Source organism: Nematolebias whitei, chromosome 19, assembly GCF_014905685.2.
Source record: "Nematolebias whitei isolate Nwh7 chromosome 19, NemWhi1, whole genome shotgun sequence".
Classification (NCBI taxonomy): domain Eukaryota; kingdom Metazoa; phylum Chordata; class Actinopteri; order Cyprinodontiformes; family Rivulidae; genus Nematolebias; species Nematolebias whitei.
This window is the reverse complement of record NC_056516.1, coordinates 6,164,393-6,175,395: the sequence shown is the minus strand read 5'-3', so window position 1 is coordinate 6,175,395 and position 11,003 is coordinate 6,164,393. Positions and strand designations below refer to the sequence as shown.

The following is an 11,003-nucleotide window of genomic DNA, read 5'->3' as shown; positions in this document are numbered from 1 at the left end:
TGAAGATCAAACCTGTGTCCTCTCATCTAAACCGACCCTGTATCAAACAATGATTAAACGATTAAATGCTAATTGTTATTATCATACGGACCTGAGGGATTTTACTTAGTCAACTATATTAAGTCTAAATTAAAGAAATGTGTTCTAGCTTTATTTATGTTACCTTGTGCTCAGAGCAAATCTTACTTGCTATCTGGCATGATTTGATTGCTTGTAATATATCAAATGTGAACTTGTAAAATTATCATTAGCTAATATAAGATTCTATGTAAAGGTAAAATAGTCAGAATTAGTAAACATTTTCTATAAATATAGTTCAACCCTTGAAGAAAGGCACACAAACACTTTGTATAACATGACATTTGAATGCTTGATAGGAAATATAAAAAGGTGTAAAAATATGAAATCCAACACTGCGAAACCTTAAAAAAAACTCCTCTTTTTGATGAAATTGAACCAAGCTTTCTAATTTTTTGAATACGAATGTGTAGAAATGACAGTCCAGAATTTTACATTTTATGCTTGGCTTTAATTAGGGATTTGCTGGGGTACAGAGTTATCAGCACATTGTAATTGGTTACATTTGATCATTTAAAAAGATTAATGACAGATAGTTCATGCAATCCACCTTGACAGCACACAGATTACGTGGTAGCTTTTCAAGTAGGCTGGAAGCAGGACAAGACTCTCAATCTAACCTTTCTTCTTAATTATAGGAACACTGTTACTTCTTATAAAATTTAGCATTTGGACAATATGTTAGGGGTCACTTACCATTTCTGCCCGAAGACTTTTGGAAAATGGCACGATAAATATCTCCTCCAGAGCCCTGGAAGAGATCTCCCTTAACTCCCCGAAAGCAGTCCTAATCCTGAGGAATCTCGTCTGGTGTCAGCTCGGCTGAAACGAAAGAATATTCCTATCTTGATGAAAAAGAAGTCTTCTTTGAGCTGTTCCTGATCCCTCTGAGTGGCTCCTGGGGGTGAAGCTATATTGCCCTAATCCTTCGACTCCACGATCCGTTCAGCCCTAACTTGCCAGTAGGCTTGGTTTAAATAGGAGATCTTTTCACTGGACAACCCAGTTTTCCCTTTTACTAGCTTGGTGTCATTTTCTGATTGGACTTGGTTCTTTAGGAAGATCGGCCTTATGGTAAACAGTTAGATTGTCTCCAAACTGTGCCCTTATAAGGTATTGATTTGTATTGTTCTTCTGCTTCTCAGCTCACAAGCTTACAAGTTACCAACACATGATTCTTTCTATCCACCTTATTCTGCAAGAGCGTATGTGGGCTGCCATGACAGACAGGTACCGCCCCCTCCCGGTTTTATACTTCCGGTGAGCTAAAGCGAGAGGCACTTTTGCTAATGACAAATTCTAGCAATTTGTGCTGTAGCAGGAGGCTTAAACAATTCTAATATGAGTTCGGGTTCAACTTGTGCTGTTGTTGGCTGTCACAACAGCTCCAGAAAACTGAAAGACGAGCTAGAAACGTATTGTTTTGCACATCAACAACTTCGAAAGGCCTGTGTGTGCCCAGCGCGTTACGAACTGCACTCCATGCCGAGGAAGGAGGATCGAAAACGAGCGTGGCTGGCAGCTTTAAAACTCAAATACCCCCCGAAGAGAGTTTATGTTTGCTCCTTTCATTTTATTGATAAAAAGCCCACAGAGCTTCACCCCGACCCGGAGCTCTATCTGGGCTATGACCGGGCCCCACCAAAGAAAAGAAGGCAGCTCATCCGGACCACTGTGAGCCAGACAGCTTCCAGCAACTTCGACAAAACGGCCGAATCTGTTCCCGGTGAGTGAAATTGAAAATGTGATTTGTCCCCGCTTCACATTTTAATCATGCTTAGCTCTTATCTTTTACTGAATTATATTATTATTAATGTTATAATTGTAATGTTATAATTACTATACTGCGGATGGTGTTAGCATCAGCGCTAGCTGGTTGCAGTGTTATTGTGGATGTTAGTGTATTATTAATTTAATTCCAAAATACTTTATCACTAAGAGAAAGTACTTGATTGGCATCCAAATCTTAAAGACAAAGTGGTTAGTAATTAACATCAGTAGCATGCTAGCAGAGATGTATATGATTTCATGTAACTGTCCGAGAATAGCTTTTTATTTAGCAACCTGGTAAAATTCAGCCCCCAGGGCTGTAAAAGTCTGGGGATTTTGTTAATAAAGAATATGTTGAGTTATTAGAGGCAGGTTATTTGAAACAGACACAGCTGAAAAAAAAACTTCTTTTAAACTCTTTAAAGAAAAAGCTTAAATGCAACCTAGCTCCAACTGATTTTTTTAAGGATGAAAAACTAAAATCTAATCACAATATTTTGATATTATAGCATAATTTGATGGGGCTTAGGAAAATTTAAGGGGGCTAAAGCCCCACTAAAACAGCACTATTGACATTTAAGATGTATCATGTGTGTACGAGTGTGGAATTACAAATTTCCTTCCTAAAACGTAATAAGGTAAGTGACACTTGACAGGTTGTGTTACGCTGATTTGATTTTGTATTTTTGTGTTATTCAGAGTGCATCGTAGATTCACCGTCAGTCATCCCAGACCTGGCTAGCGTCTCCACACAACCTCCTGGGCCACATCTGCACTCAGTCCACACACAGTGGGAGGACCCTTCGCTAAAAGATCATCATCAATACTGCAACACGTCTGGCAGAAAAGATGTCCAGGACAAGACGACTCAGTGTGATGAAGTTGCATTTTTTCTTCTACAAAATGACGCAGACGCTTTGCTGTACACTGGTATAGCGTTAGAAACATTTAACACTCTTGTGTCAGCACTGGAAGGAGATGACAACAATGAATTTACAATGCCTGTACAAGATCAAGTCCTTATAACACTTATGAAAATAAAGACTAATCGTGTCTGCAGCCCTTGAGTTGATGTTATACTGCTGCTCTGCCTTGTGGTGTCTGAAGTTTATCATGCTTAGACGTTTGGGTTGAAGATTCTTTGCTGTCCCAGCATTCCACCTGCGCTGCTCATCTGTACATGCTAGCCCCGTCTTTCCACTGATCACAGCATTCTGGACCTGTAACAATTTAACAGACTTCAGCTATCACTGCTCCTAATAAAATGAAACAAGTTATTTACATCCCTGCTGTTGTCATTTATTTTTTCCTTTTCTGTAAATGTTAGGTTGCCTTGCATCCAGTCTGTACTTTTTTAAAAACAAATAATATAAAAATACTGTACAGCCTTTTTAATGTTTAATTTTTTGTGACAGTAGATCACAGGCTGCACAATGCTCTGGCTTCCACATGTAAACACAGGCAGACAGGAAGCTCACAGCTTTCGCCCAGTTCAGTGATTCTGATTCAGTGATGTAAATATTCTGATATCCAGATAAGTGATATACCTTCCACAGAATAGCTGCCGCATGACTGCATGATTTTCCCAATCCGGCGATACAGGAACAGCCGACCGTTTCTACCACTCCACTTTCTCTGAGCATGACCCATGCTAAGTGTTTAGCTTGACCAACGCTCTGGCTCGGCTCAACAGCTGCTTTCAGAAAGATAAAGTCGCCTTGTTTCTTGAGCAAAACTGTATCTATTTTGTTGCTGTGGAGGTAATTATACGCCTCTGTGCTTTTATAATTCCGCAATTCCTCGCCATCGACGCCTTCAGAAAAAACAAGGTAATTAATAATATCGATGTAGGTAATTCCGGGCCATGATTTCATATCATCTACCCAGTCCGTGAGAAATGATGGGTGAGACACAGTTAACGACTTATCTTCGCAGCTTTTTAAAACATCCTTGCAATGTATCCACCTCTGATGTGCTGCCATTTACTTCAGGTAAAGGAAACTTTTGTGTCAAAAACATTAAATTGCTAGCAAGTGTGTTAACCCACAAACGTAAACAACAGCGCGGGATCGCGGGCGGAAGTAAACAACCGGCTTCCGCTATGAATTATGGGTAGTGGCGCCAAATCCGGAATAAGGTGGATAGCCTGTCCTTTTATGGTAATGTGCAGCTTTGCTCGGCTTCTACATGTACTGCTGTTCTGATTAGGTCAGCCGTTTGCAACATTCCAAGGGAAATGTAATCTTTCTACCAGAATGCAGCTGGCTCCCTTTACCACTGTTTTAAAGTGTTTTAAAGATGTCAACTCACCACTTTTCCTTTGTAACCTTTCCCCCAGAACACAGCTGGCTCCTTTCACTGCTGTTTTATAGGCGTCGACTCAGCACTTTTCCCTTCTCCCAGACCACAGCATGAACTCCTATAGCATTCCATTTTATACAGTATAAATCATTTCACTTCACCCTAATCACAGAATGTAGGACAACTTGTTACAATCACATAATAATCAATGCATAGAAAACAATTCTTCTACATCACAGAGTACAAATCTGTTACTTGGAAGCCTCTGGCAGATACGATTTCATTCAATAAACGACATTACTTGACAACAGGGAAGAACTGAACACTTGACCAGAGCTTGAGTTGTTCTGAACAAGTTCCTCAACAAACATGTTGTCCTAAGCTGCTCAGTGTAAACAACTTGGGTTACTCATCAGCAGTAAGACTATCTTAAATAACAGCTTCCATGCTCCAAGAGATGACACAGCTGCAAACCTTTATCTGCTTCTTCCTCCTCTTCTTTTCTCTTCCTCAGCTGAGCACCTGATGGATTTGGCCTGTTCTCGTCCATCTTCCATGTGTGTAATTTGAAGTTGGGTGGAGTAGGTTATCACCGCCCATCCACAAACATGAGTCCAGACAACTCGGGCAAAACAAAATCACCTTGTTTGGTGTGCAGATTGGTTTCTGTATTATTTTCCAGTGACTTCACACAAATAAGCTGTGAATTATTGGCTATATTCACAATATTATGAATGAAATGTGCTTTTTCTGATCAATCAGCAGCAGTGTGATTTACTTATCGATTAGATGCATCCCTGTCCCAGCAAGGGAGACAAGAGAACCGCCCTCTTCACAACCTGTTTCTCAGACCTCTACACACCCTGCACCTGGCAGAGGGCGCCCACTCCCCGTAGGCTAGACAGGCTTTATGAAATAATGTGTTTTATTTTTTTAAGAAGAGGGCGGGGCCGGGCACTCTTCCCACCCTTGATGAGAGGCCACCCTGTGCAGCTGCTTATAACTCTCAACTCAGAAACCACCACTGTAGTCATTTATCATAAATCTGAACAATAACATTTAAAATCAAAATCAGCTTTCAAGATTTTTATTGGGACAATGGCACCCTCAAAAAACAAAAGTTGAGAATGAGGGCCTAGTGGACGATAAACAACAACAAACAAATCTAAAAAAGTTAAGTCTGATTTAACTTTTTTAGATTTTTCTACCTGGATTATTGAACATGCATCAGGATAAACAACAACAAACAAATGTGTTTTTCCCCTTCCAAAGACTAGAGGACTCTTGAGGGTCAAAAACTTAAAATAATTATTACTAATAATTGATTTAGTCTTGTTCAGTGATCCTGACTGTGCAGCTACTCCTCCACCTTGACCCGGTGTTCCAGGAATATGAAAACAGATAATTAGCAGGAGTGGATTCATTTATACTAATGAAGTCCTCCCATAAACTCTAAATTGTCCCTAGGTGTGAGTGAGAGAGTGAATGTTTGTTTGTCTCGTTTGTCTCTATGTGGCCCTGTGATGGACTTGCGACCCGTCCAGGGTGTACCCCGCCCCTCGCACAATGATTGCTGGACATGGGCACCAGCGACCCCCGTGACCCAAAATGGAATAAGCGGGTAAAGAAAATGGATGGATGGATGAAGTCCTCCCATAGAGCTAGCTACCATGAGAGAACCAGGAAGTCCCATGAAAGTCAGCACATCAGCCAATGTTTATCTCGTAATGGATTCAAACAGAATCAGGCTCCATTGTTGAGAAAAGTGAAGACATTTTCATTTCACCTTTATTTAAAGGTGTGTGTGTGTGTGGTGGGGGGGGGGGTCCTTGTGTAATCTAGGACCCCCACAGTAAATCTTTACTTTGTGTTATTCCGTTCCAACAAATGTTGATTTTCTTGTCTCTTTTCATCTGACAGGTCACTGCCTAGTGGTGCGGGAGGGCCTGACTAATCCCTGGATTCCAGATAACTGGTCCTGGGGTGGTGTGGCTTCAAACCACTGCCCTGTTGTGGCTGAGTTTTACACCCATCTATCCTGTAAGGAGCTGAGCAGAGTGGCAGCGGTGGACCGAGGAGAGGTTTTATCCAAACATGAGCGATGACAGCAGGCACAGTTCACCTACATACAGGGACCCAGACCCACCTCATCCTGGACCACCCTGATTCTGAATCCTACCAATCCTGGATCTTTGTCAGTCTAAGTTGCTGTAGAGCAAAACGTCTAATCTAAGATGACAAGTAATACAATGTTCAAATACATGTGTACTGTGTACAAATATACAGCTGACATGTTCTTCAAAATGAGATGTGCCATACATTTTTTTACATGTAATTAAAATAAATTAATTAATTAATAAATGCTGCTGTGAGTGCACTCTTGTACATTTAAATATTCAGTTGAATCCAGTTTATTTGTATAGCACCAAATCACAACAAAGTTGTCTCAGGGCACTTTACAGAAACATTAACATACATAAAAGCCAATTATCAATCAACCTTTATTTAGACAGGTAAATCCCATTGAGCCTCGAGGACTCATTTACAAGAGAGACCTGATTTCAACAAAGAAAGATGACAACAATGGACAACAGCAACAACAATAAACAATTATAAAAAGTCATACTGCAGGGTTTTTTATTTTTTTTTAAATAGGATGGCTAAAAGGAAAAGGTAACAAAAAAAACAAACAAAAACAAAAAAAAAACAGCTAGATTCCAAGACAAATGTATAAAACTAAAAACAGGAACATGTCTGCATTGGTCCCTGCCAGGAGTCCAACAGATTCTTAAAGCCACTTAGAGAGGTCAAGGTCGAGAGCTTCAAATCTTTTTGTAAGATATTCCAGGAAACAGGAGCGGAGTAGGAGAAGGCCCTTTTGCCTAGTTCAGTCCTCACTGAGGGAACACTGCAGGTAATAATGTCCTGAGAGCGCACTCCGTAGCTGCACTCACGCAGAGACATGTAGGAGGAGATGTATGAAGGCAGCAGACCAAGAAGTGATTTAAAGATGAAAATGTACCAGTGAGAGAGTCTGCGTGAAGTTAATGATGTCCAGTTAACCAATGAATACAGGGTGCAGTGGTGGGTACGATAATCACAGCCAGTTATGAATCTTAGTGCACCATGATAGACAGCATCCAACATCTGCAGGGTTCTTGTAGGAGCGTTCATGTAAATAATATCACCAAAATCAATTGAGGGAAGGAAAGTCACAGATACAAGGCGTTTTCTAGCATTCAGGGTTAGACAGGATCTGTTTCTGAAAAAGAAACCCAGTTTAACTTTCAGTTTCTTTACCAAGTTTTCCACATGGAGCTTAAAAGAAAGATGTGAGTCGACCAAGATACCCAAATATTTATAGGAATCAACAAACTCAATGGGGACACCATTTGAGGATAAAATCGGAGGAAGAACTGCTGGGACCAACTTCCTATTTGAAAAAAGCATCCCTTTGGTTTTTTCGGCATTTAGGACAAGTTTGAGGTGAAACAAATCAGTCTGGATGTAGTTAAATGCAGATTTCAAAAGCTGGAAAGCCTTAGCAACTGTTTTAGCTCGACAATAAACAACTGTGTCGTCAGCATAGAAATGTATGGATGCATTAGGGATGTTTTTACCTACATTATGTATGTAGATTGTAAAGAGGGTGGGTCCTAAGACTGAGCCTTGTGGTACACCATTGTTGAATGTTAAATAACTGGAGGAAGTACCATTATGTTGAACACATTGCCTCCGGTCTGAAAGATAGTTAGAGAACCAACCAATGGTGTGATCTGAGAAACCGATTTCTGAGAGTTTATGACACAAGATGTTATGATCCACAGTGTCAAAAGCTTTAGACAGGTCTAAGAAAAGTGCAGCACAATAATCTTTAGCATCCAGTGCTTCAACAACGTCATTAAGAACCTTCAGTGAAGCAGTGGTTGTGCTGTGTTGTTTCCTGAAACCAGATTGATGTGGAGGTAAGATGTTAAATGAGTCCAGGTAATTTTTGATTTGAGAGTTTATCAGTTTTTCTAGAACCTTGGCTAAAATGCAGAGTTTAGAGATTGGTCGATAGTTGTTCAGTGATGTGGGGTCACCTCCCTTCAGCAAAGGAAGAACAAAGGCTGTTTTCCAAGTGTCTGGGATGGAGTTTTGTCTTATGGAGAGATTGAAGATGTGGGTCACAGGGACTGTGATGATATGAGCAGCCAGCCTTAAGAAATAAGGTGGAAGTTCATCTGGACCTGCAGATTTTTTAGGATCAAGATCTTTTAACAGTTTATTGACCTCACTGACTGAGAATGGAGAAAAAGAGAAGGTGTGATTAACTGAGGATTGACTTGTAGGAGGGATTTGATTTGTAGAAGTTTGGTTATTAAGTGAAGTGGCTGATCTTCCATTAGTAACTGTGTCAAATAAAGAACCAGAAGCAACAAAATGTTTGTTGAAACAGTTCAGGATCTCGTGCTTAATTGACACAGGAGCAGAGTTAACGAGAAGTTGTGATGGGAGGTCAGATGATTGGGGGGGTGCCTGAGAGAGATTTAATTGTTTTCCAGAATCTGTTAGGGTCATTTAGATTTTTGGAAGTCTGAGATAAGAAATAGTTGCGTTTTGCTGCTTTGACAGAAGTTGTACATTTATTCCTCATCTGTCGGAAACTCAACCAGTCAGTGTCTGAGCCAGATTTTCTCGCTGCAGCCCAAAGATGATCTCTCCTGTGCATGAGGTCAGCTAGCTCTGGAGTAAACCAGGGGCTGTCTCGTCCCTTTATTCTGAACTGACGAAAAGGAGCATGTAAGTTCAGGAAATAAATGAAATTATTATGGAAATAGTTCCAAGCAGAGTTCACATCATCAGTTAACAGAATACGATGCCAGTCAAAGTGAGACAGATCCCAGAGGAATGACTGTTCACAGAAATGTTTCAGATCCCTTTTTTTAATTAATCTGGGCTTAGAAGGTGGAAGTTTACTATTTCTTAAAGCCACTGTCACACAATGATCACTCAAAAGATCAGCGAATACACCTGTACCAGGGAATTTGTGAGGCATATTAGTTAGAAACAGGTCTAAGATGGAGGAATTGTCAGGATGGCTTTTATTTAATCTAGTGGGGGAGTCGATCAGTTGGGATAAATTAAAAGACAAGCAACATTCCTTGAATTTGTCACAGAGGGGGGTCGACTTACACCAATCAATGTTGAGATCTCCAGCTAAAAAGACCTCTGTGAATTTTAAATTACCAAGGAATTCCTTCATGGCATTTAATGCCTCAGGTGAAGCTGTGGGGGGGCGGTAGCAGCAGACTACAGTTAAAATCTGGCCTCCATTCAAGGTGATGTTTACAGATAAGGCTTCAAACTGATTTGGAATTGTTTTGAAAGTCACAAGACTTGAAACCAGGGTATCTCTAATGTAAATAATGACTCCACCCCCCCTTTTTTGACGATCACAGCGGTAGATGTTAAATCCATTGATTGCCACGTCATTATTCATTACAGATTTGTTGAGCCAGGACTCAGAAATAAAGATAACATCAGCCCCAGAGAACTGACCAGGATTTTCACAGCATCAAGTTTTTTCAGAAGGCTACGAGCGTTTACATGCAGAAAATGAAGCCCAGAGGCGTTTTTAAAGTCATTTGGTGTGCTGTAATTAGTGGGGGGTCCAGGGTTGGGTTGAATTCCTGAGAGCAGTAACAACATTATTATCAGACATTTTCTTGGGTTTTTTGTGACTGATGTGTGATTACAGGAGTTAACAGTGTGGCAATTATCCCCCATAATTGAACCATGAGAAACATTAATGAAGACGTGATCATTCAGAACCCAAAAACAGTGAAAGTTGCAGTGATGGACTTTCACTGTTTTTGGGTTCTGAATGATGGGGACAGTCTAGTCACTTGGAGCCCCAAAGCAGGATAAACCCTTCAAACCTCCTAGTCTGTCTCACTAACCAACCAACCAAGTTTAACTAAACCTGTTACAAACCACCCTGACAGCACACAGTTTATGTGGTGACTTTCAACATGCTGGAAACGGAACAACACTCTCTCATCCTGACTCTACCTCTCAATTTAGAAACACTTTTATTTCATATAAATTTAGTAATTTGGACAATGGGTTAGGAATCGCTCACTATTTCTGCCCGAAGACTTAGAAAATGGCACGATAATTTCTCTTCCAGAGCCCTAGAAGAAATCTTCTTAAATCCCCAAAAGCTGTCCTGATCCTGGGGAATCTGGTTTGGAGTCAGCCCGGCTGAACAAAAGTATTCCTATCTTGATGAATTAAGAATCCTCTTATGAGCTGTTCCAGATTCATCCACGTAGTTCTTGGGGATGCCTCAACATTGTCCTACTCTTCAGACCTCCACTTCTTATTCAGCCCTGTGGTTTTTCTGGGCTTGGTTTTTATTGACTTTTGGGCTTGCTGGCCAACCCTTTTTCCATCCCACTTAGCCTGGTGTTCTATTCGGATTTGCTACAGTTCTTTAGAGAGGTTGGCTCCTGATTCACAACTAGACTGTCCCCAAACCGTGCCCTTAAAAGGTATTGCTGTGTGTACTGTTCTGCTTCTCAGCTTACAAGTTACCGACACACGATCTTTCGCTACAGTCTGTTTCCTTATATGGTAAAGAGAACAGTTTTGCTTGTTTTTTTCCATGTAATTCTGTTTACAAGATACTCACACTTTGTTATTGCTGAGATCAGCCTGCAGCATTCCAAAGGAATTACAGCATCTCTCTGGAATGCTGTTAGGTCTCCCCATATTCACTGTTCTGTTGGGGCAAAACTTGCTGTCTTCTCCCAGAACTCAGCATGAACTCATGTAAAATTACATTTCATACATTAGAAATCCTTTTA

At 40.6% G+C, this 11,003-nt stretch overlaps 2 protein-coding genes across 2 annotated transcripts in view; both read left to right on the top strand.

Annotated features, from left to right (window-relative positions):
* The window catches only part of eepd1 (endonuclease/exonuclease/phosphatase family domain containing 1), a gene marked incomplete at its 5' end in the record, with an annotated part of 99,965 nt that extends 93,455 nt beyond the window's left edge, over positions 1 to 6,510 (top strand). Inside the window, 1 exon segment of the mRNA XM_037692759.1 lies at positions 6,070 to 6,510. Coding sequence (XP_037548687.1) covers positions 6,070 to 6,254 — 185 coding nt within the window.
* Positions 1,327 to 3,129, top strand: LOC119425236. The gene is made up of 2 exons (XM_037692760.1): positions 1,327 to 1,804; positions 2,548 to 3,129. The coding sequence occupies exons 1-2, from the start codon at positions 1,420 to 1,422 to the stop codon at positions 2,913 to 2,915; spliced, it is 753 nt and encodes a 250-aa protein (XP_037548688.1). The 5' UTR covers positions 1,327 to 1,419; the 3' UTR covers positions 2,916 to 3,129.
* Positions 6,511 to 11,003: the final 4,493 nt, after the last annotated feature.